This window comes from Podarcis vaucheri, assembly GCF_965113315.1.
Source record: "Podarcis vaucheri genome assembly, chromosome: 14".
Taxonomy (NCBI): domain Eukaryota; kingdom Metazoa; phylum Chordata; class Lepidosauria; order Squamata; family Lacertidae; genus Podarcis; species Podarcis vaucheri.
This window is the reverse complement of record NC_138752.1, coordinates 31,534,151-31,558,958: the sequence shown is the minus strand read 5'-3', so window position 1 is coordinate 31,558,958 and position 24,808 is coordinate 31,534,151. Positions and strand designations below refer to the sequence as shown.

Below are 24,808 nucleotides of genomic sequence, written 5' to 3'. Positions count from 1 at the left end.
TCAGCTTTTGGGGGGGTTAGGCTTAGTTTACCCATATGCTCTCTTTCAGATAAACGAAAAGTTACTAAATTTCAGAACCTTCCCTGATCTTTCCAAGTGACAAGATCCACACACACTGCCATGTTCTAGCCTATCTTAAAAAAGGGCTACATGAGGAAGTTGCCCCTGGTGCAGTGGCTGGAACGTGTCCCATATTCCAGCCCCCTTTCACTCATGAGAGTAGCTCAGGGACAGATGATTGTTTTCCTCCCGCTTGTTTGCTAATACTGCGCCATCTTCTTCATCCAGGGACCATGAAAGCAGCTGTGATTACAGGCCGGTTCGCTGCCCCAACAACCCCAGCTGCCCGCCACTTCTCAAGATGAACCTGGAAGCGCACCTCAAGGAGTGTGAGCACATCAAGTGCCCCCATTCCAAATATGGGTAAGCAGAGGGGCAGAATCCTGAAGATTTAAACAGGGACCTGCTTGGAACACCATTTATTCTCTTCTTGTTGTTGTTATTGTGATGATGATCTTTTGGGTAAGTGGGAAGGTTGTTTTGTTAAGTATGCTATTTGGACAATCACTTTCCAAGTTTTGAAAGTGGTGGTTTTGATTTTGATTCTTACAAAATGTAATTATATAAGCCGCTTTGGGGCTGTTCCTTTGTAAAATGACTCATGAATGATGACGACAACAACAATGCTAATGCCGAAGATCAATCCTCAAGCTCTTCCCCATAATGCATTGCTGAGCCCCCATAATGCTCAACTCCATCCTTCCCCAGCCTGGTGCCCTGCAGATGTTTTGGCCCTCAACTCTCATTGGTCCCATCCGGGATGCAGTCCAAAACATCTAGAGGACCACTAGGGTGGTGAAGGCCACTATAACTACTCCTTTCCTTTAGATCGGAGGTCAGGAACCTCGGGCCTAGCAGCTGAATGCAACCCTGGGGGCCTTTCTCTAGCTGGTAATTGGTACCCCCCCCCACCAGGCAGTGCCCATCAATGCTCTCTCTTCACCCTCCTCAAGTGCCTTTGCCTGCCAGGAATGTGTCTTTGAATTGTGTTAATGCCTCTTGCTTGTTTGGATGGAGAGGTGTGTGTGAGTCATTGAAGAAACCTCTGACTTTTGCATGGTTGGAATGGAGCCTACATATAAAGGTAGTAAATAGCCCATTCACTTTTGTTCTGCTCACTTGTTGCTTTTGGCTCTGCTCACCACCAGCATGTGACCTGCCACCTCCCAATGGTTGCTTTCGGCAGGGGAAATGCAGCCCTCAGGCTGAAAGAAGTCCCTCCATCCCTGCTCCTAGGTGTACATTCATAGGAAACCAAGACACATACGAGACCCACTTGGAAATGTGCAAGTTTGAGGGCCTGAAGGAGTTCCTCCAGCAGACAGACGATCGCTTCCACGAGATGCAGGTGGCCATGGCACAGAAGGATCAGGAGATTGCTTTTCTGCGCTCCATGCTGGGCAAGCTCTCGGAGAAGATCGACCAGCTGGAGAAAAACCTGGAGCTGAAGTTTGGTAGGTTCCCCGTCTGATGTGGTGGAGGGAGTTGAGAGAAGCTTTGGGAGGGCATGAGCCAAATCTTCAAATGACCAAGAATGCCACTAGGCAGCCCTGAAGATTAGGGCTCTCTTTTTAAGAGGATTGTCACCTCAAAAAGGTGTTTGGGACTTTTCAGTTTAGAGAAAAGACAAGTAAGACATGACGGAAGTTTGTAAAATTATGCACGGCATGGAGAAAGTAGATAGAGGAAAGTTTTTCTTTCTCATAACACTAGAATTTGTTGGCATCCAATTAACCCAAATGTTGGATGCTTCAGGATAGAAAAAAAAGTTCTTCACGCAGCACATAGTTAAAACTATGGAACTCGCTCCTATTGGAGGCAGTGGTGGCTTTAAATAGGATTATGTAAATTCATGGAGGAGAAGACTACCAATGGCTACTAGCCACAATGCCTGTGATCCGGCTCCATGACCAGAGGCATTATGCTTCTGAATGCTAGTTGCTGGAAGCTGCAGGAGGGCTGAGTCCCCTTGCGCTCAGGTCCTGCTTGAGGGCTTCCCATAGGCACCTGGTTCAGTATAATATTTATGACCAGTAGGACTTAAAGGGACTGGGATTATGGGGTTGGGGTGGCCTATACAGTTGGAAATATCAAGCAAAAATTTAATACATTTACACCTGAATTTGCTTTTAGAAATTATAAGCTCTTTTCTCCCAATTTTGTCACTCTTTAGATGTCCTGGACGAGAACCAGAGCAAGCTGAGTGAGGACCTGATGGAGTTCCGGAGAGACGCTTCCATGCTGAACGTGAGCATTGCTGCTTGTAATGCAGGGTCTCCAAGCTCAGAGTACCCCTTGGGCACAGAGGCAGAGCAACCCCATGCATTTCTGCCTCCCGTCTGGGTCTGAAGAGGGAGGTGGGGAGCTCTATGGGCTTGCCTCTGCCCCCCTGGGGTTCTCAGACTGGCTGTTGAAGGCAGAGCAAAGTGACATTCCTCAGCTGATGCAGCTTGTGTCTGCATCTTGGGCTTTGAGCTTTGAGCATCTCTGATGCACTGAGACAAAACAAGATCCTGTTCCCTTCCCTTCAGGTTGATTGTTAGTTGCACGGGTTTATTTTCTGGCTCCCTCCCCAACTCCAACAACACCCTCCCCTGCTCTGTTTGAGACATAGGATGAAGTTTGGAAGAACCCTGTACCCCTTGGGGGAATGTGAGTCCTAGCAATGACAAATTTTTGATGGTCCGTAAGGCCAGCTCAAGTTTGTCAACCTCAAATGTATCATCTTGCTATCTTACCATTGGATGGCCTCACCCCTTGAGAGAGATGGCTTCCCATACATTTCCTCTCTCATGTGATTATGGCTGCTCTGGCCCTAACCTGCCTTAACTTGCTGTTTTAGGATGAGCTGTCCCACATCAATGCCCGGCTGAACATGGGAATCTTGGGCTGTGAGTACCCTGTTATTTCTCTCCCCAAGCACTGGCAGAATTTCTTTGTTTCTGGATTTTGAGGTTTTTCGTTGGTTGGTTGGTTTGCTCGCTTGATTCCAAACTGTGCAGATGCCCTGAGAACCGCCTGCCATTGAATGAGGGCAAAGGTAGGTTGCAAATGCAAGGACATATTAGTAGGTCTAATTGGACCATCTTAGATTATGGTTGGGACGCGGGTGGTGCTGTGGGTAAAAGCCTCAGCGCCTAGGGCTTGCTGATCGAAAGGTCGGCGGTTCGAATCCCCGCGGCGGGGTGCGCTCCCGTTGTTCGGTCCCAGCGCCTGCCAACCTAGCAGTTCGAAAGCACCCTCGGGTGCAAGTAGATAAATAGGTACCGCTTACTAGCGGGAAGGTAAACGGCGTTTCCGTGTGCAGCTCTGGCTCGCCAGAGCAGCGATGTCACGCTGGCCACGTGACCCGGAAGTGTCTCCGGACAGCGCTGGCCCCCGGCCTCTTGAGTGAGATGGGCGCACAACCCTAGAGTCTGTCAAGACTGGCCCGTACGGGCAGGGGTACCTTTACCTTTACCTAGATTATGGTAAGTAATCTAGTAAGATTATGCCAGGCTTCCAATTTTACAAAAGTTTTCCAGGGAGGCTTAAGAAATGGAGCAAAACCTCAGGCTTACGGTGGAGCAGTTTGAACAAACACTGGTTGTCCATATGCAACCATACACTAGCTTTAAAGAAGACCAAAGGAGACACAGTATTTGGTTTCCACTGAAGCAATAGTTGTATGTTGATAGTGCAACAGTCATTGTTACAAGAGGGCTGCTGGGCGGGATAGACCCACCATGGTCTGATCCTGCAGCCCTGTTCTTATGTAGGAATAGCTTCTCAGCACCCTCCCCAAAAAGCAGTTCAGGGGGTTCTGCCTATAGAAAGCAGTGGCAGTGTAACTAGCTTCAGGTGTGTAAGTCAGTGCTTCCTAAGAGGACATTGATCCTTGGCAGGGGTCCTGCTCTCATGCTGTTGGTATTGCCTTCTTCCTCTCCCTCTGCAGCATACGACCCCCAGCAGATCTTCAAGTGCAAAGGCACTTTTGTTGGTCACCAGGGCCCTGTCTGGTGCCTGTGCGTCTACTCCATAGGGGACTTGCTCTTCAGCGGCTCTTCAGACAAGACGATTAAGGTAAGAGCTGCTTGTTTCTGAGCCTGCACTGAAGCCACAAGGAACCTCCAGTCTGCAAGGTTGAGGCAGTCTCAGTGGGTTGTTTTTTTGAAAACAAAGTTTTCATGTTGCTATTCCTCAAGTAGTCATTTGCAACAAGCTATAGAACTAAGGAACTGAGCACCCCCTTTGTTTATGAGGAGCAGGCAAAAGACTGAAAACTGAAGTAACCATTAATATTACAGTGGTACCTCAGTTTAAGAACAGCCCTGTTTACGAACTATTCGGTTTACAAACTCCGCAAAACCGGAAGTAGTGTCCCGGTTTGCAAACTTTACCTCGGTCTAAGAATGGAATCTGGAATGGAAGGGCACCGGCAGCTGGAGGCCTCATTAGGGAAAGCGTGCCTCGGTTTAAGAACAGTTTCAGTTTAAGAATGGACTTCCGGAACAGATTAAGTTCATAAACCGAGGTATCTCTGTAAAGTAAACAGATGAAAATTATTATGTATTCTGAAAATTGTTACTCCTCCTCCAGTCCTCCACAGTGCCAAGCAGACATAAAACACTTGTTTCTATTAAAAGAGCTGAGAAAAAGAGGGGTTGGGGTGGGGAACTAATATTCATTGAATACTACATGACTTTAATCAGCCTCATTTTCTCAGTTTCCGCTTCATATTTGTCATAAACTACTAAAAATGGAAAGTTTGCCTGACTTTGAAACAAGCTTCCAAGTGTGGAGTCCTGGCTCTAAGGAGGGGAAAGGATACTGCAGGTCTCTAGTCACCCATGTCATTTTAACAGGGTACACCAGGGGTCAATAAACATTTTCAGCAGGGGGCCGGTCCACTGCCCCTCAGACCTTGTGGGGGGTCGGACTATATTTTGAAAAAAGAAGAAAAGAACAAATTCCTATGCCCCACAAATAACCCAGAGATGCATTTTAAATAAAAGGACACATTCTACTCATGTAAAAACACACTGATTCCCAGACCACCTGTGGGCCGGATTTAGAAGGCAATTGGACCAGATCTGGCCCCCGGGCCTTAGTTTGCCTACCCACGGGGTACATGTTTAGATCCAAGCAAGGACTTGGAAGGGAGGGTTGAGCACTTCTCAGAGCAGCTATGTGCTATAATCCTCTCCTTCTGGAATTACTTCTCAGTGGAAGTGCACTTGCACAGCCTTCTGAGTGTGAACCAAGGAAGGGCATGACAACAAAACCACCCATTTCTTCTGCCCTGCCCTTGGGCTCCCTGCTCCCTGCCAAATATCTGTCACAGTGAGAACTGCTAGGGATTGCATTTCTCTGTTTCTGGCTCCCTAGGAAAACCTGCCTATTCACTGACTTTCCTGGACTGGCTTATCTTGGCCTGAAAGTCGGGAAAGCAGGTGCTCAGATGACAGGCAACCTGCTTCCTGCCTTCCCAGCTGTGGCATATCGGCTGACTTCCTGCCCTGGTTCCTGGTTGCTCTGGAGCCCAGTCACATGACTCCCCCCTTCTGTTTCCTGTTAGGTGTGGGATACCTGTACCACATACAAGTGCCAAAAAACCTTGGAAGGCCACGATGGGATAGTCCTGGCTCTCTGCATCCAGGGGTGAGTCAGAGCGGCCACCCTTTCTTTTCTGTGGCTGCTTGTGTGCTGAATCCAAATAGGAGTCGTTCTCAAACCCAATATTTTCCTGATTGCAATGAGGTTTTACAAGTGCTCTCGTAACATGGCATTTGCTGCTGCTCCAGTTATTTGGTTGGGCAAACTGAGCTTCTAGTGGTAACCCTGGAGATTTGCTTCAGGCAAATCCATCTCCCTTTATTCAGGGCTGCGTAGTTTAAAATTCTCCAAGAAAGATTGAATTCTGTATTAATTGTGCCAATAGAGCCGCATTGCACATTTTTTGTTACTTTCCATAATTCTGGTTTTCCTATTGGGGGGGGGGCATGTTCATAAGCTATGCAGGGCAGCTCCAAACCCTAATCTCTGGAAATCCTCATCATTCCCTCCCTCACTTCTGAGGCTTCAGCAACCACTTACTTGCATCTTTTCACAGCCATGAGTGCTAGAAAGGTGCTTATTTTTTAGTATGAAAGTTAAGCTTCTCTGGACGATAAAATTTCCAGCTGATCATTTGCATTGGGCATTTTATTCTGTGCTTGAGGGGAATCCCATGCCTCTTAGCATAGGCTTGCCAATAACATCATCAAAGTTAGCAGACCACAAGATTTTACAGACTTACCTACCCACACTTGCCTACATCAGTCACATCACTAGCAGCCTGAAGATAACAAACAGCTCTCTGTCTCTCTTGAGCAAACCTCCTCTGCCTGATTGCTTGGAAGTGCTCATCACAAGCACCCAAGCCAAACCAGCTGTGCTTTCTCTTCTTCGGACGGTTGTCTTAGCACGCCCTGAAGGTCTTTGTTTCTCTTTTGCCCAGGAATAAGCTGTACAGTGGCTCTGCTGACTGCACCATCATTGTAAGTATCCAAGTCTGGGAAGGGCCTGGCTCTTGCTTTATGGAGAGTGGAGGGGGAGCCTGTGGGAAAAGCTCTTCCTCTCTGAGCTGTGGAGGGCATGGCCAGGAACAATTTTACATGCCCTGCCTTTTTGTAATCTTTGCAGGTCTGGGATATTCAAACCTTGCAGAAAGTTAACACTATCCGGGCCCATGACAACCCTGTCTGCACGCTGGTCTCGTCACACAACATGCTTTTCAGTGGCTCCCTAAAAGCCATCAAGGTACCATTTAGGATTGGGTCCTCCAGCCAAAGAAGGCAACCAGACCATCCCTTCTTCTCTCCCCCCTCCTGGCTTCCAGGCCACCTTTCCTTAACCCTCATCCTCCACTTCTCAATTCTGACTTTTTATTTAAAAAAATCTCTCTTCACTGTTGCTGATTCCTCCTCCAGTTACCCCATTCCCTCATCTAGCAGGCTGTACTAATTTCCCTCGCCCCATTCGACTTTACCACTCACAAAACCTGTGGTTGAGCAACAGAGAGATTCCCACTTCTTAGGTATTATAATACATTTACAGTCGTACCTTGGATCTCAAACGGCTTAGTTGCCGAATATTTCAGCTCCCGAATGATCGAAAACCAGAAGTGAGTATTCCAGTTTTCAAACTTCTTTTGGAACCCTAATGTCCGACAAGGCTTCTGCAGCTTCCAATTGGCTGTAGGAGCTTCCTGCAGCCAATCAGAAGCCGCGCTTTGGTTTCCGAATGTTTTGGAAGTCGGAAGGACTTCCGGAATGGATTCCGTTCAACTTCCAAGGTACGATTGTGTATCCCACACTTCTGCTAAGGAGCTAAGAGAGATGTACATGGTTCTCTCCAACCACCCTTTATCCCCACAGAAACCCTGTGAAGTAGGTTAGACTGAGGGATGGTGACCCAAGGCCATTCTGTGAACTCTCAGTCCCTCTCTTCTTGCTTTCTCTCTCTCTCTCTCTCTCTCTCTCTCTCTCTCTCTCTCTCTCTCTCTCTCACACACACACACACACACACACACACACACGAGAGAGCACTATTTGCAGTGTAACTAGAGCTACTTGCGGGACGCGGGTGGCGCTGTGGGTAAAACCTAAGTGCCTAGGACTTGCCGATTGCATGGTCGGTGGTTCGAATCCCCGCGGCGGGGTGAGCTCCCGTCTTTCGGTCCCAGCTTCTGCCCACCTAATAGTTCGAAAGCACCCTTAAGTGCAAGTAGATAAATAGGTACCGCTTTATAGTGGGAAGGTAAACGGCGTTTCTGTGTGCTGCGCTGGTGCTGGCTCGTCAGAGCAGCTTTGTCACGCTGGCCATGTGACCCGGAAGTGTCTCCGGACAGCGCTGGCCCCCGGCCTCTTAAGTGAGCTGGGCGCACAACCCTAGAGTCGGACACGACTGGCCCGTACGGGCAGGGGTACCTTTACCTTTTTTAGAGCTATTTGCAGTGTGGTTGGCTTGTGAGATGCTATGCTGTAGCCTGTCCATAGACTGATCTATGGAGATGTGCTGGGAGGGTGGGCAGATGAGCAGAGACTAAAAACCAACCTTCTGCTCAACGGTACGATTCTGCCTGTCCTTCTGGTCTCCAGGTCTGGGACATCGTGGGCACTGAGCTGAAGCTGAAGAAGGAGCTGACGGGCCTTAACCACTGGGTCCGTGCGCTGGTGGCATCCCAGAATCACCTCTACAGTGGCTCCTACCAAACGATCAAGGTATGTGCACTCCCAGATTCCACACCCACCCATCCCATCCTCCCCAATATGCGCATCATTGTCTGCTGCCATTTTTCTTTTCAGCCCAGGCACATCAATCTTCCCTCCCATCTTTTTCTGCCCTAGATCTGGGACATTCGGAACTTGGAGTGTGTACATGTCCTGCAGACGTCGGGTGGGAGCGTCTACTCTATTGCTGTCACCAACCACCACATTGTCTGCGGCACCTATGAGAATCTCATTCACGTAAGGGTGGCGGAGGCTTGGAGTCAGGGGTGCAAAGGTGCTGGGGTTTTGCATTCCACACAGGTGGGTGGTGGGACCCCCCCACACACACTATGGCCTCATCCATCCCTTTGTGGTGCTTGGCAAGCCAACACTGGCAGAACGAAAGCTCTGGCACCAGGAGAGCTTTGCTGTGTCCATGCAGGTTTGGAAGGTAATCCTAGGTCCTTGCTTCCTCCCGATTCCAGGTGTGGGACATTGAGTCCAAAGAGCAGGTCCGTACCCTGACGGGACACGTGGGCACCGTGTATGCCCTGGCGGTCATCTCCACGCCAGACCAAACCAAAGTCTTCAGCGCTTCCTATGACCGGTCATTGCGGGTATGTGAGGTGCTGCTAGCTGGGGCAGAGGGTTGTGCTTTGGGGAGGAAACGGAGGCTGGCTATTGTTATTATTATTATTGTGAACATTTGAATAGTGAGGGGAGTGGGTTAAACCAGCATTTTTCAAAACTGCCGTTCAGGGGTGGAAGAGTGGGAGAGGCAGTATGGCTATTGGTGTCCAAGCACCATGTCTCCATGGTATGATTGGCAATAGGGAAATCCCAGCCCTTTCACCAGGGTCACAACAGAGAGATAACTCCTTCTCACAGCACATAGGTAAACTATGGCACTTGTTCCCAGAGGAGGCAGTGATGGCCACAAACCTAGATGGCTTGAAAAGAGCGGTAGACAAATTCATGGCGTATAAGGCTCTTAGCCAGGATGGCTATGCTCTGCCTCCACAATTGGAGGCAGCAATGCTTCTGAATAGGGGAGAGGGCTCTTGTGCTTGAATCCTGCTTGTGGGTTTACCACAGGTATCTGGTTGGCCACTGCAAGACTAGATGGGCCACAGGCCTGATCCAGCAGGCTCTTCTTATGTCCGTACCCTGCAAATGTGCTTGCAGAGTACAGTAGTCTGTTTTGATTCTCATGGCCTGAATTTAAGTGTGCTTCAAAAATCCTTGATACTGATAGGAGGGAGCGGGTTGGGACAGAGCCTGATGGTGCTAGCCCGGGGCATTTTTGAAGCACTTCATTCTTGATAATAGCTTGTGTTCTTTGCCCAGGTATGGAGCATGGATAACATGATCTGCACTCAGACTCTGCTACGCCACCAGGGCAGCGTCACAGCACTGGCTGTCTCTCGGGGTCGCCTGTTTTCTGGTGCTGTTGACAGCACTGTTAAGGTAGGTCGCCGATGTGTTCAGGGGTGTGCGCAGCGTTGAGCAGGAGGGAACAGCATCACGCCCCAGTAGGCAGGCAGGTTGTTGAGCAGGTTTAGCTGTTGGAGCACTGCTACTCCGTGAACCCACCAGCGCCTTCACACCAGAGTTCCTTATACTGCAGATATGCATGTGGCAGAAAAGGTGGTGTGGGTCCATGAATGTGAGCCAGTGGTCTGTTGCAGAGCACCTTCCTTCTAGCATAGGCAAATGTAGAAAGTTATTGGCCAGAGTGAGAGGGCTTTTTCTGTTTCTTATCTGATTGAGCAGGGGGGAAACTTGGATCAAGCTATTCTGGGTGCCTATCTGTTTGCTGTGGTTTGCAGGGTAAAGAGCTTGCTGCAGCAACAGTGTACTGCTGAATCCTGTCTCCTTGGAGTTCTGATAGTCTAGCACAGCCTGTCTGTGCTGGCCTGTGGCTGAGAGGAGTTCTGCCCTAAAACATCTGGAAGAGACTAGATTAGAAGAGGCTGGTCTAGCATGCCTCTTCCCCATGCCCCATGAGTTGGGGTAGACTGCCTGGACTACCCAATCCCCAAGCAGTTTTTGCTCTTTTGCTCATTTCTCAGTACTAGCCCAACCGGATCATCTGATTTGTTATTTGCTTAGTTAGGTTGTATCTCTGATTATTAAGGGTGTGTGTGTGAATTTTGCTAAGGGCCCAAGTCCTGGCTGTCCCTCTCCCTCTGTAACCTCGTAGGGCCCTCGCTCCAAGCAGTTATCCATATGATGTGTACCTTTAAGGCAGCCTTTGTCAACCTGGTGCCCCCCAGATGCTTGGGACTACAACTCCCATCACCGCTGTGCTGACTGGGGCTCACGAGAGTTGTAGCCAAAACATCTGGAGGCCCCGGGTTGGGGGAAAACTATTTAAGGGCAAGATTTCTGAAGATTTCTCTTGAGTTGGCAACTTTGTGGAATCGGCACGTTCCCAGACAGCAGCCTTCCATGAGTTGTTGCAGAGTCCCGGAATGGTTTATTCTCATAAGCTAGTGATTGGTCAACCTTCTGCCTACTTGGCAGTGCAAAAACTCTTGCAGTTGTCATGCATACATCAGGGGCAGATGTGGCTGATGTGCAGACATGAGGTGGATGGGTCACAAGTTGTGTGGACCTCACTGGTAGATCTGCTGGTTTGAATCCCTGTGGGGTCTCTCACCTTGTGGGGCAAGTATTGTCTGAACCTCACCTTGCAGCAGATTGGCCCTCTCTTGCGCAGGCCCTACTGACTTTCCTTCCTGCCGCAGGTTTGGACATGCTAGTGGGTGCCACTGCCTGCTTGTGGACAGCAGACTACCAAATAATCCTCCGGCTCACATGTCGTCCTGCTTCCTTGCACTCCAACGCCCCTCCCACTGTGCGCGCCAGCCGTGAGCGAGCTTCACAACCCACGTACCTCAGCACTGCCACCCCTGACGCAGCAGGCCCTGTCCCAAGCAGGGCTGTTTGGAGATAAAGCTTGCAAGACCACATCACAGCGGCACCGTTTCTGATGGAACAAGTAGGGCACTGCAGCCTCAAGACAGCAGCGTTTGGGTGAAGTGGGATTAGATCGATGATCCAGGTGTGAGCACCCACAATGCACCTTTGCCAACAGCTGTGCCAGAGCCAAGGATTGGGGGTGACGGGCGGAAGACCCCTCTCTTCTGGCATTTAAATGTATCTGCTAAGCTCTTTCATTTGTGCCCACCGCCAATGATAAAGACCAGTTTTCCCCTCATGTAACCAGGTACGATTTTTATGTCTCAAAGATTCCCATCCCTCGCATCAGGTACCGCAAGGCCATCCATTCACAGCATCATGTCATAACGGCACCAAGCCCCCAATGGTTTAAAACAAAAACAGGGAGAGCCCACTGTTGTGTTTTTACTGACATTTTCTACTGTTTTTAAGATTGTGATATAGATTTGGATTATTTCTTCCTTGACAATAAAAATGGACCATTGTTTTAGGCCAGCATGAGTTATTGACCAGCTTGAAGCATCTTAGCAAAAGGAGTGTAACGTCTCTTTGATAGTTAACCTACCTTGCAGCCCCAGCTCGTGATCAGAGACAAGCGATTTCAAAGTTTACTAGCCCACCTACTGCAGGTACTTCTGTTCCTACTAGCTAGTCAATTTGACAATTTTGTTTCCCCACGCTATTACACAAGTATTGCAGAGAAATGGCAGAAGGCTTGGATTTGCTTCTTTGAAGGTGCACATCATGCCACCAGCTGTGAAAGGTGGAATGCTTTAATAGCAGCCAAGGGAATGTGCGCTTTCGCCCTTGTCAAGAAACACTTGTGTTGATGCAAGAGCCGAAATGAAACCTCTTCTCTCCGTATTTTGCTGGCTATGTGCTGCACCAGGGAGGATAGCTTTGGTCTTTATGCGCTGTTTGTGAGCTTCCCAGAAGATCTAGTTTTTTTTGGAAATCAGAAGTGGCCGTTGTTAAAGCTGGTGCTTTAATACGTTTGTATGTGGGTGTTGGCTGTGGAAATGAAGTGAAAACAGGTGCCCATCCGCTCCTTTCCTCCCAAGCACCAGTTTGTTGAACTTTGTGGGTGCATAGAAGCAGGGAAAATCTGGCCTCAGCAAGGTGAGAGAAGCAGAGAGGCTGGAATGCTCAGTAGGTAGACAGATGCTCACTGTCTCCTCCCTCCCTCCCTCCCCCCTTTTCACCATCAAATGTTTGAATCACAGAACTGTGAAGTTGGAAGGGATCTGAAACCCCTGCAATGACGGCACAATGTGAAAGAGGCTAGCTCTGCAGACTGCTAAACATTTTCGTGCATTGTTCCACTAGATAGGGCTACCAAGTATCTAAATCACCAAGACCCACCTGTGTGACTAACACTCAGCATCTATTCCCAGTTAAGTACAGTTCTGACTCCCCCCCCCCCTCTCCTTAGGCTGCAGCCAAAACAAGAGTTTCACAGGACCAGACAATTTGGACATTTATTAAGCACTGATGACCATCAGTGCATCCACAGTGCCGCCTACCTGTCTATTGTAAAATTGCAGCATGAGCCGATCGCTCAGCACCATAGCGTCCTTGCATGCACCCAGCGGTTTAGCACCTCATGGAAAACTGCCTTTGGAGGTCGTTTCCCAATAAAAAATATTATTAGTGTTAACGTTATGTTATGTATAGTCATGGCAAGCGAGGAGGGCATCTTTCCCATGTTCTTAAGTATTTGTACCCAGACAACTTCTATTTTTTTTCCTTTTTTCCTTTTTTTTTTTTAAATAGGAGCAAATATTTTTTACAGCACCACAAAAGCCATCAAATATTATAATAATACAGGTGGGGATGCAAGAAGCAAGGAAAGGAGGCTGGCAGCAAGATGCATAGCTTTGACAGAAATGGGAAAAATACAATACAGTTTCCATAACTTAATAATAAAAATATATATAATATATATATAATATATATAATATGTATATATCCAGCATTAGAATCTTGGAATATTCTTTCTTTTCTTTTTTAAGATACATTTTCTTTCTTTTTATTTTTTATTTTTTTTACAACAGGTATCTTCATGTTGTCGTTTTATTTATTTTTTTATTTATTTTAATGTAAGAAATTTCAAAGTTGTGCCAGACACATTTTGGAGATCAGCAAAGACAGAGCTATCTGTGCTTGAGAAAAGAAACGAGTGTCACCACTCAGACATAGACACCTGGATTTCAAATAGAAACAAACAAACAAAAAATACCCACAGCGCCAGGGAACCATAGGTTATGATGTTCAGACCAAAAAAAAAAAAAAAAAAAAAGCCAGTTCTTAAAAAACCAAAACTGGATTGACTCCCATTTGTACAATGATATACAGCTGTGCATACATTACCTACTTCCACACACATGCATTTAAACACGCACACGCATATACACACATGTGGCTGCTCACACACACACCCCAACTTAAAAACAGGAAACGGCCGTACAGAAAATAACACGCTGAGAGATGAGATTTAACAAAAATTCTGAAAACAAGGCACATCCTTTGATTTTTGTTTAAAACTGTAAAAATAAACATGGCAACCAAAAAAATCCCATATAACAGAAACGTAATATTTTTGCACACTTTGAAACAAGATAAACTGTACCTTTTTAAAAAACATTGTGCTACTCTTAAATGATGTCACCACAAGACACACAGCTTATTATAAGTCTAATAGTCAAGCTAAACTCCAGTTCTTTCAATTTTATCTCTTAAAACTGTTTAATATACAGTTGATAATATTTTAAAATCTTTTTAATATATATTAAAGTCCTTTCTGATATTTTTTTGTTAATTATCTCTGGGGGTGGGTGGGAAATCCATTCTTAAATAATTTCTTTCCAATAAATTAATACTTCTTTTATATAGCTTATTTTTCTCATCCCTTTATCACACGCCAAAGGGGACAGAAAATTCTTTTGCTTTTGTTTTCACATGTAAGAACATTCATAAACATGGCTGTTGCGAGAGGAGGAGAGACCCTCTACCAAAGCAATAATAAACTCAACAACAGAACCCAACTCTCCTTTTTTTTCAGCCTGTCACTACACTGGCCCTATGTAGCAAAAGCACAGGCATCAAAATCAAGTGGGTTTAAGAGGCTCGGTGGTCTTGCTTGGAAAAGTAGTCATGGTGCAGGACGGCTGGAAGGGGGTTCTCCTGAGTTGTTGATCTGACCTGATTGGTTGAGATTCGCGAGTGGACCATCCCTCAAGCCAAGGCGGGGCGCTGCCCCCCTTTTTTTGTCTTACAGATTTTTTAAAAAATGAAATGAGCTGCAAGTAAAGAGGGAGAACAAAGAGGAAAGAGAGAGAGAGACTGACACAGACAGTTACTAAACATTAGAAATGGGTGAATGGTGAGGTGATATAAAAAAAAGGATGACTTTGGACCTAAGAAGAGCCTCAGAGGCTCACAAAGTTTCATGCCCAAGGCATATAATGTCATCATTTGGCCTCAAAACTGCAGGGAGAACAATTCCCTGAGTAATTACTTGCTTAGGAAGAAGGGTTCCAGTGCTTTTGGTGGGAACAGAAGGGGGCTCCTTATCTCAAGAGGAAGCCTGAAGGCCCACAGCAACCAAAATCTCTGATCCAATGATAACTTTTCTCTCTCCATCACTGCCAAATAATTTCTGGTGCTTATACAGCTATGGATCCAAAGGCAAGATGGAACACAAGGGAGCAACATTTAGAGAAAGCTATGGCAATGGTGCAAGTGTTAGCAGCAATGAGGGAGAGGACAGAACAGAATTAGGTGTTTGAACCACCGAAAGAGTCCAAAAACTTATAGGGGCAACATGAACTAAATGTAAACCTCGCTGCACGTTAAACAAAACCCCCAGAGATTGCAGCACCAAGACTGAAGCTGCAGCCTTCTGCTGCAAGTGGCAATGAAGATACAGATTTTTGAGATGCCTTTTTGGACTTGTCTTGGTGAAAAATGGCTGTAGTCCTTGTGGTGGTTTTAAAAGGAAGAGTGCCCACAAGGGAAGGATGAAATGCAGCAGGCCAAAGACACTTAAAAGGCAGCCAGGGCTCAGCAGTAGGAAATGCATTTCAACTAGTAAAAACAATTGGGTCTGGGCAGAATGTCATTCCAAGGATCTCCAAAATCTCCTTCGATGGAAGACACTACAGGTCAGTCATCACAGCCAAACCAGTAATCTTGAAATAGTTGCCAAAAGGTTTAGTTAAGTCATAACAATGCCCACTGCCAAGATAGCTTCCAGTCCAACAGGACAGAATAAAACTCGGGTTCATGCTTGCCCAGTGCCATAAAGAATGCATGACAAGCTAGTCAACTTTGGTCCTGCGACACTCTCTGAAATGACCTCCACTTCCTGCCAGGCTACCACCACCACCACTTGGTTTCCTCTACTGGTAAATGATTCAAGTATCCAACCATCAAGATTAACATAAGACTGGATTCTCACAGGGGACAGTTTTAGCTTACCAAGAAATACCCCAGGAAGGAAGAAGAGGAGTATTCCATTGCTGCTTTAAGAAGAGAAGACTGCAGCGAGAGAGTGGATAATCCATTACCGTGGTGCCTCGCAAGACGAAAAACTCGCTAGACGAAAGGGTTTTCTGTTTTTGCGTTGCTTCGCTAGACGAAAACGTCTTGCGCTTTTTTTTAAAAGCCGCTTGAAGAGGCACAGTTGCGACGGACCGTGCTTCGCAAGACGAAAAACATCGCAAGACGAAAAGACTCGCGGAACGAATTCTTTTCGTCTTGCGAGTCACCACTGTATTGGAGATTCCAAGATTGTGCTTCTTTTTGAGAATGACACAGGCCCGTGATGTGGCAGCCGGGAAGATTAGAAGAACCTTGTGTGCCAGGTGTTAACAGCTGTGGACCAATCCAAAGGGAGCTGCTCTGCTCCTCCCATGATGCTTTGAGCATTCAGAGACTGGCTCTCATTCCTTAACTCCCTGCAATGTACAAAGATCCCCACTGCAACCAACGGCAGAACGAGGGGACTTGCAGGGCGGTCACGACCAATTCAGTCTACATGCTACAAAACTTCCGGATAACCTTGCAGCCTTTGAGGCACCTAGAACCCAACCTTCTGTTGAGAAATCCTTCCCCATAAACTCCTACAATGCTAAGAGCCTCAACCTTGCAAGGGCCATAAGCCAGAAAAGAACCAAGCAAGACACAATGTTGGGCACTGGCGGAACAGCTTCACCTCGCTGCTGCTGGTCCCTCTCTCCCAACACCCAACAGCTCTCAGGTTGCTTAGGATATTGCAAGGGTTGACACTAGACAGATGGTTCAGACACTGATGCATTTTTCATAGCTGTACACACCAAAAGTTGCTGTGCCTTGGGTGGACCTCCCTGGGAGACTGCCCTTGTCAGCACTTGCTCAGACCACACAGCACTGCAAGCCCAACAGAGCTGCCTCTGCAGGGGTCATCATCTCCATGTCAGGCCTCTCTCAGCTAGCAAGCCACCATCCTCAGCACTACAAGCTGTTGTGTGTCCACAATCTGCTGAGAATTGCAACCGAGATACAAGTTGAGAGTCAGAGGCTGACATCACATCCCAGCTAACTATTGCAATTCACTCGCCTTGGCAGAACCAATTTGGATAGTTGGGGTGCAACCGTTATTGCATTTGGAACGACAGAAATGGAAGCTGCAGGGGAGTCCTCTTTTACCAAACTCCTGCTAGACTACAAAACTACCACTGGCCCCTGCTCAGTGCTGCTGCTTCTCCACCAAAAGCTCTGCAAGATCAATACATTACATTGCCCATGTCTGTTTACTGCCTCCTTAACTCTGCCCCACTTCCTGTTCCTCCCGGGAATAACCACTGTAGACAGTACTTAAGGAGGGCTGCATTGTCTAAATCAACAACAAACTCTTTGGAAACAAGTGCCTTGAAGTGTGAGAGAACGCAACCAAAGTCTCTCATGCTCATAACCCCAGCTGCCCTAAGGATAGAGAGATATATGTATATCTTTAAAAGAAAAAACCGAGAATAAATATTCATTTATGGCAGCTCCTGAAGCCACCAGGGATATATTTACAGGGATTTTTTGGCCAGGATTTTTTTTCCTTTTTCCCCATTTCCCCTTTTTATGTTTCAACACTGTATCAGTCATGCAAATGTACCAAAGCTTTTGCGCGGCCCTTGCCAGGAACAATACTTTTTTTTTCAAGGCAAACAAACAGGAGAAGAAGAAGAAGGAGCTTATTTCTCAAATGGGACTCGTTTAACGGAACAGAACTTCTTACAGTCACAGCTTCATTATCACCAGGAGAAGACAAACACCTTTCGGGACAAAGAAACGAAGCATGCAGCTAGCCGAAAGCCTCCTCGACTCAACGGCTTCCCTTGGGCATTCTCCTGCCCCGCTTTTTCCAGCGCTTCCCAATAAGGGCAGATGGGCACAGGAACCGAGACAGCAGCACAGGAGAGAGAGGACAGCGGTGCTCAGTCAAGGAACAATACCAACACGGAAGGCAAGAAGAGTTTCACTAAGACGAGATTCCACCCCAAACAGAAAACATGAAGAACCAGAGAAGACTCCATAGTTATTTGTGCCACATTTTGATAACACACTGGGGGACTGTAGCGACTGGGGATTGGTTGGTTGGGAGAAGGGGGTGAGGGCAGGAAATACTTTCCAAATTAAACGAGGAGACTCAAATATAACCGAGTGGAGTAGATTTGCCCGAAGATCGTCTTGCAGGTAACAGAAGCTCCTGCGCCAGGCATACGGCTTTTTGCTTCATTCTTAGGAGGAGAATTGAAGTCACCTTGTATCCCCCAAAGTAAACAGGTGTTAAGGAAGGAAGGGGGAAAATAACAGCATAAGAGCGGCGGCTCTTTCCTTTTCTTTGCCGCTTCCACAAAACTGGTCTCCAAGCCCCAAGAAAGCCTTCCCCAAGCATCTGGGTTTGTTTCAGCACAATCCTGAGGTAACCTTATCTTTGTGCAAACCTCAAAAGATGGAAGCGGAGGAAGGGAAGATCTTCATGGAGATGATTGTGCCCTTGTGCCCATGGCAGATCCTGAGGTTGGCTGCGATTGCTTCCCAGCTCTCATTCCAACATGGCATCCAGTTGGTCCGCAAGGTCGTCGAACATGCTGCCGATGTCATCGAGAATGCTGACTGTGCTCTTGGATTCTGCGGTGGAACTGAGGGCAAAGGACACCGGCGTGAGTTAGGAGAGGACAAGGAAGACCCAACTTTCTACATTCTCCCATGCCTACTAGCTTTCAATGCCCCTCTCCTCCATGAATTTGTCCAGTCCTCTTAAACTTGGCGGCCATCACTGCTCCCTGTGGGAGTGAATTCTAAAGTTACAACTGCACTTTGTGACGAAGGACTTCCTTTTGTCTCTCCTGAATCTTCCAACATTCATCTTCATTGGATGTCTAGAACTCACAGATATCCAGTGAAGCTGAATGTTGGGAGATTCAGGAGAGACAAAAGAAAGTGCTGTGAGAGAGACAGAAAAACTGTCCTCTATCAATTTTTTCGATGCCATACATCATTTTATAAACTTATGTCATGTAACATGGACTGACCAATTAACATACAGTACCTGGCCCTCCATCCACTTAAAATAAAATTATTATTATTCATTCATTCATATGCCACCCATCTCACTGGATTGCCCCAATCACTCTGGGCAGCTTCCAACAAATTAAAACACAGTAAGACATCAAACATTAAAAACTTCCCTATACAGTGGTACCTAGGGTTACATACGCTTCAGGTTACAGACTCCGCTAACCCAGAAATAGTACCTCGGGTTAAGAACTTTGCTTCAGGATAAGAAGAGAAATCGCATGCTGGTGGCGTGGCAGCAGCAGGATGCCCCATTAGCTAAAGTGGTGCTTCAAGTTAAGAACAGTTTCAGGTTAAGAACTGACATCCGGAATGAATTAAGTACTTAACCCGAGGTACCACTGTACAGGGAAGTATACCAAAGAAAAACCAAAGAAAGAAAACCAAAGCTGCTTTTTCTGAGTCTCTTTAATGGAAGCAGATTACTCAGGAGGGCTAGCTAGCCACCCTTCCCTGACTCCCACCTAGTACCTCTATTCCAGCAGGCTTTTTCTCTTACATGCCCTGGCTCTTCACTTTTGTTTTGCTCCCATCCCTCCATCACCACCACCATTCCCCACTCGCCCAGCCCAGTAAAGGCTCTTACTCTGCTGCTTGCCCATCCTCTTGCTTGATCTTTTCCTCCACGGCTTGCAGAGCGGCAGCCAGGGAGGCGCTGGTCTCCTCCAGCTTCTGGTGCACGCTCTCTGTGCTGACGCTCTCCACCGACGGCCCAGCCATGGAAGAGCGGGGAGGCTTGACTGGCACTGTCTGAGGGGGGCCCCCGCCAGGAGACAAGGGCTTAGCCGGGCTGGAGCACAGTGAGGGAGGTGTGCTCGAAGGCTTGATGGTGGGCGCCAGCTGCTTGGCAGGCGACGGCGCAGGCGTGGAACTGGCACTCGCCGACTGCAGGGCAGCGTGGACCTTAGGCTTGGGCGCTGTCGGGGGTGGTGTGGGCTTAGGAGAGATGGGCGGCGGTGGGGTGCCGTGGACACGCTTCACCTCTGTGAGAGAAGAGAAAAAGAGTCGCTTCTTTGCCACTTCCTTACATGCAATTTGCCCTTTTCACAGCTGCCACACACTTGGGTCAACGTCCATTAATTTCAGTGAGTTTAATCTGAGTAAGCACTAACATTGGATACAACTCCCTGACTCCCTAAGGCAGGGTCCTGAGGACACTGATCTCTTTCTAGGCTTAAGAACATAATCAGAGCCAAAGGCCAATTCAGGTCAGCATCCTCTTCTCACTGTGGCTGGCCGATGATATGAGAAGCCCAAAAGTGGGACCTGAGTGCAACAGTTCCTACTCCTGCAAGTTTCCGGCAACTGGCATTCAGAAGCATACAGTTGTACCTTGGAAGTCGAACAGAATCTGTTCCGGAAGTCCATTCAACTTCCAAAACGTTCAGAAACCAAAGCGCGACTTCTGATTGGCTTCAGGGAGCTCCTGCAGCCAATCAGAAGCTGTGGAAGCCGCGCCAGATGTTCAGCTTCCGAAAATCGTTTGAAAACCGGAACACTCACTTCCAGTTTCCGATCGTTTGGGAGCTGAAATGTATGAGTTCCAAGGCGTTCAGCAACCAAGGTACAACTGTACTGACTTCAACCACGGATGTATCACCATAGTGATCAGGATTAGTAGACTTCGATAGCATTATATCTCAATCAATTTGTCTATTCTTCTTTTAAAGCCAACTAAGGGACGCAGGTGGCGCTGTGGGTTAAACCACAGAGCCTAGGAATTCCCGATCAGAAGGTCAGCGGTTTGAATCCCCACGACGGGGTGAGCTCCCGTTGCTAGGTCCCTGCTCCTGCCAACCTAGCAGGTCGAAAGCACGTCAAAATGCAAGTAGATAAATAGGTACTGCTCCAGCAGGAAGGTAAATGGCGTTTCCGAGCGCTGCTCTAGTTCGCCAGAAGCGGCTTAGTTATGCTGGCCACATGACCTGGAAGCTGTACGCCGGCTCCCTCGGCCAGTAAAGCGAGATGAGCGCCGCAACCCCAGAGTCGGTCACAACTGGACCTAATGGTCAGGGGTCCTTTACCTTTAAGTTGCTAGTCCTCCATACATCTTATGGCAGTGATCTCTGGAAGGCAGTTAACTCGTAGGAATGTAAGAAGAGCTGTAGAGCTGGATCAGGCCAAAGGGGTCCCATCTAGCCCAGTAACCTGTTCTCACAGTGGCCAACCAGGTGCCCCAAAGGGGAGCCCATAAGCAGGACCTGAGTACCACAGCATTCTGCCTGCTTGTGATTCTCCAAGGTTAGATGGCCATCTCTTCTGCAGTTCCGATTTCTGCACTGTAGGGAGTTGGGGAAGGTGGCCCTTGGGGTCATTTCCAACTCTACAATTCTGTGATTTCCATAAACTGGTATTCATAAGATTGCCCACTCTGACAGCTGGAAGCAGAGTATAGCCACTATGGCTAGTAGTAACTTATTCCATCATTAATATTCTGTCTTTACCACATCAGCAAAGTATTTGCCGTCTGAGACAACAAAACTGTGCGTCCTCTCCTGCAATCAGTCACCAGAGACGATAGCCTCAAACCAGGCTCCCTCCATCCCAGCCTGCTGACCCCAGACACCTGCAACTTCCCTGCCTCGGCGCAGACATCCATGAGAATATGGTTACACCAACCGCAACCATAGCCACTGAAAGCAGCTTGGCGGGAGTGAAAAGGGGAATGGGAAGAAGCAGAGAAGTGGTGAGCGGGTCAGGAAGGCTCCCTGTTGAGGGAAAAGACAGGTTATGGTTCCCCCCCCCCCATGGCAGGGCACACCTACCTGGACTGCCGGGGCCAGGAATCGGGACCTTTTTGGAAGTGGGTGTGGGAGGCCCAGAGACTTTCTGGGGAAGGACCGGCTTGGGCGAAACCGGCGGCTTGACGGGCCTCTTGGGTTCGCCTTCCGGAGGGAGCTGGGCTGAGGTATTGTCACATTTCTCCTGCTGATCAGTGAGGGCTGTGGCCTCGGCGCCGCTCATCTCGGAGGCCGGCCGGCGCTTGATGGTGGCAGTGCCGTTCTGGTAGATAGACAGCGGCGCCAGTTCATGCTCCTTGTCTTTAGACTTTGGCCGCCTCTTGACCGTGTCCGACTCAGTCAGGATAAACTTGACGCTGTCTTGTTGGCTCTGCTTTGCACGGATCCTCCTCTTGAGAGTGGCACTGGCCTCCACCTTGGACAGGTCCCCGTGCCGGTGGGCCAGCGACAAGCCCTCTCCACCTTCAGCCTTGGCGACCCCCATCTGCCGGGGCCGCTGCTTGATCGTCAGGTTGCCCTCCTCGGCAAAGGGAATGTTCTCACCAGAGCTGTTCTGCGGGGAGCCTCCGCCATGCTCCACCCGCAGCCGCTCCACGGGGCTGCCATCTTTACCCGTCTCCGACTTGATGCTGTCGGAACGCTCACGGCGAGCTGCAGCAACCAGCCCCGTCACGGGGCCGCTGATGGTGCGCCGGCGGTTCACCACTTCGCCATCCGGCCCAATGGCATCCTTGTGCTTGACAGTGGCCAGGACGGTGGCAACACGGGAGTGTTCTGGGCTGGCTGGGTGCACCGCGACGCCGGGTTGCAAGTAGTAGCCGTCGGGGCCCTTCCCAGCTCCGGGCGGCTTCTGCAGAACAAGACCTCTCCCGCCGCCAATGGATGACATTTCCAACATGGCAGCGATGCTCTTCACACTCCCAGCACTGCCAGTGTCCACTGTGCCACCAAAGTCGCTTGCCCGCCTCTGCTGGTGCTCCTGGGGCAGTTCCAGGCCCTCCTCCCCTTCCTTGGTGAAGTCATCGGTCATGTTGGTGCTGGAGATGGCCGAACTGGAGCGTTTGGGCGGCGGAGGTGGAGGGCCCTTCTTCTTGGGCCGCACCGCAAAGGACTGGCTGCGGTTGACGTTCTTATCGCCGCCCGACTGTGCCCGCACTGAGTGGCTGCGCCCGACTCGCCGTTGCACGGTGGCATAAGGCACAGCGTCCGGCACCAGGAGCTCGTCCCGTTCCTGCTCGCTGTCCGACATGGCGTAGCGGTTCAGGCTGTGAGCCCTCTTCTTCGGCCGGCCTCCCTCTTCTTCCCCCTCCGCAGCTTGAGGCGGCAGGCACAGCACGGGCACCGAGACAGGCAGCACGGGCACTGCCTGCGCCAAGGGGCCTGCCGTGTGGATGTCTCCCTCCACGGGCTGCGGCATGACGTAAGCAAAGCCCCTGTGCGTGGGGGACTGCGGCAGCGAGCGAGGAGACATGGGGCGGTCTGACTGTGGCAGCAGCTGCGGCGTGGGTTTGACCTTGGCCGTGGCGTGTGGCACGGAAAGCGCCTGTGGCGAGGATGGGCGGGGCTTGGTGGGTGTCTGCGGCGGAGTGTAATGGCCCGCAGAAGGGGGGAACGATTGCCGGGGCTTTCCGGGAACTGGCGGCACGCTGGCTCTCTTGATGCTGTGTCCGTGCCGGAGACTCCGCACCTCCTTGGGCAGGGTGGCCGGGCCTTCCTTCCCGTCCTCGGCCAGGAACTCCTGGCTTTTGGACATGCTGGTGCTGGTGGCTTTGGGTCCGTCTCCCAGCAGCTCCTGGGAGCTGCTAATCTGCTTCGCTCTCCCACTCAGGCTGTTCTCGTGGACGAGGCGGGAGGAATGCCGGAAGGGCGGCGCCCCTTCGCGAAAGTGCCCCACGTGGTTGACCTGCTTTTCCGTCCCCCCCTCCTCACTGGTGCCCGTCATGGCCACCTGCAGCTCGTTGCTCAGCTCGCTGTCCTGGAAGGTCTTCATCTTGGGAGACTGGCACTCGGCTGCCTCCTGCTGAGGGGGCTCTATGGCCACTGAGTCCTGAGACTGTGGTGCCCCTTTCTTCTTCAGCGTCCCCGACACGTACTCGGCCTTCTGCAGCTCCGCCAGCTTCTTCACTGCTAGCATCAGCTTCTTCTGATGGCCTGAAAGAACATGGGGGAGAGAGGAGTCTGTCTCTGCACAAAAAGCCCAGCCCGCTGTTCAAAATCCCAAGACTCTGCAGACCACAACAGTGGGAAATGACACATTGCAGAGGGTTGGACCAGATAACCCTTCAAGATACAACTCTACAATTCTATGATCTTGCAATTCTATATTTTATTTCATTTCATCAGCTAGGAAAGCACTCAGCTCAGTCCTTATAACATTACTTATAATTTACTCCAGGGGACAGATTTGCTTTTTTCCAGCCTTGTACCACCAGTCATGAACTGGATTGAGCCAAGCCTTCTCCAGTTAAGGAATCAGCTTGTTTTTGCCTGCTGGAGGGCAATCTCTCTTACTCCTTGCTACAAAATGCACCATGGATGGATAGGGGCCTTTTCCTGGGCTTGGGGTTGTCCATCAGCAGCAGCAGCAACTTTATGTGGCCACTTAACTCTTCCCTGGCATTTAAGGTGAACTCCCCCTCTGCCATAAAAAACCCCCATATCCTGTGTCCATGGGTCTAGCTGCAGTCTTTTTTCTTTTTCTTTTACCCTCCACACACAATTGCTTCTTTTGCATGTAATTCTAAGCCATGGTTTGTTTCGCCTGATTAAGGTCAGTTTGAGCAGCCAAACCTCACACAGCAGGCTTAAGCATGGTTTTCTTTCTGGCAACACAGCCACAATATGAAGGCATGCTTTGTATTTGGGCTTGTGAACTGCAGGGCTTGCTTGAACAATGGTTTGGTGTCACGTCTAAATCCAGTAGCGTTGCTTAACTGTTGTTTGGTCACCCCACCCCAAATGCCTACAGAGGCAAGACCAGCTGAGGAAAAAACCCCAAACATTGGGGGGGGGGGGAGAACAAGCCAGGGTAGCTGGTTTGCTTATCTGTGAAGAAACCATGGTTAAAACAAACCATGACTTAGAATAATGTGTGAATGCAGCCACTGTAACATCCTTATTGTGTCATTTTCTCCATTTGTCCTTCTTTTTAATGACATCATCTAAATAAGGCAAAAAAGAAGACTTTTTTAAAGGGTAGGT

At 49.0% G+C, this 24,808-nt stretch overlaps 2 protein-coding genes across 11 annotated transcripts in view; one reads left to right on the top strand and one right to left on the bottom strand.

Annotated features, from left to right (window-relative positions):
• TRAF7 (TNF receptor associated factor 7) overlaps positions 1-11,745 on the top strand; it is a 37,654-nt gene extending 25,909 nt beyond the window's left edge. For all 6 annotated transcript variants that reach the window (XM_082199359.1, XM_082199364.1, XM_082199360.1 and 3 more), the window contains 13 exons: positions 289-423; positions 1,297-1,514; positions 2,234-2,307; positions 2,903-2,951; positions 3,995-4,122; positions 5,618-5,700; positions 6,539-6,578; positions 6,724-6,840; positions 8,181-8,303; positions 8,430-8,549; positions 8,777-8,908; positions 9,639-9,758; positions 11,042-11,745. In XM_082199359.1, the coding sequence (XP_082055485.1) occupies positions 289-423; positions 1,297-1,514; positions 2,234-2,307; positions 2,903-2,951; positions 3,995-4,122; positions 5,618-5,700; positions 6,539-6,578; positions 6,724-6,840; positions 8,181-8,303; positions 8,430-8,549; positions 8,777-8,908; positions 9,639-9,758; positions 11,042-11,056 (1,354 nt within the window). In that variant the 3' untranslated portion in view covers positions 11,057-11,745. The remainder of the gene's footprint in view (positions 1-288; positions 424-1,296; positions 1,515-2,233; positions 2,308-2,902; positions 2,952-3,994; positions 4,123-5,617; positions 5,701-6,538; positions 6,579-6,723; positions 6,841-8,180; positions 8,304-8,429; positions 8,550-8,776; positions 8,909-9,638; positions 9,759-11,041) is intronic.
• A 4,287-nt stretch (positions 11,746-16,032) lies between these two features.
• Positions 16,033-24,808, bottom strand: part of CASKIN1 (CASK interacting protein 1) — a 114,916-nt gene continuing 106,140 nt past the window's right edge. For all 5 annotated transcript variants that reach the window (XM_082199321.1, XM_082199322.1, XM_082199323.1 and 2 more), the window contains 3 exons: positions 21,632-23,758; positions 19,453-19,849; positions 16,033-18,430 (listed from right to left, as the gene is read on the bottom strand). In XM_082199321.1, the coding sequence (XP_082055447.1) occupies positions 18,334-18,430; positions 19,453-19,849; positions 21,632-23,758 (2,621 nt within the window). In that variant the 3' untranslated portion in view covers positions 16,033-18,333. The remainder of the gene's footprint in view (positions 18,431-19,452; positions 19,850-21,631; positions 23,759-24,808) is intronic.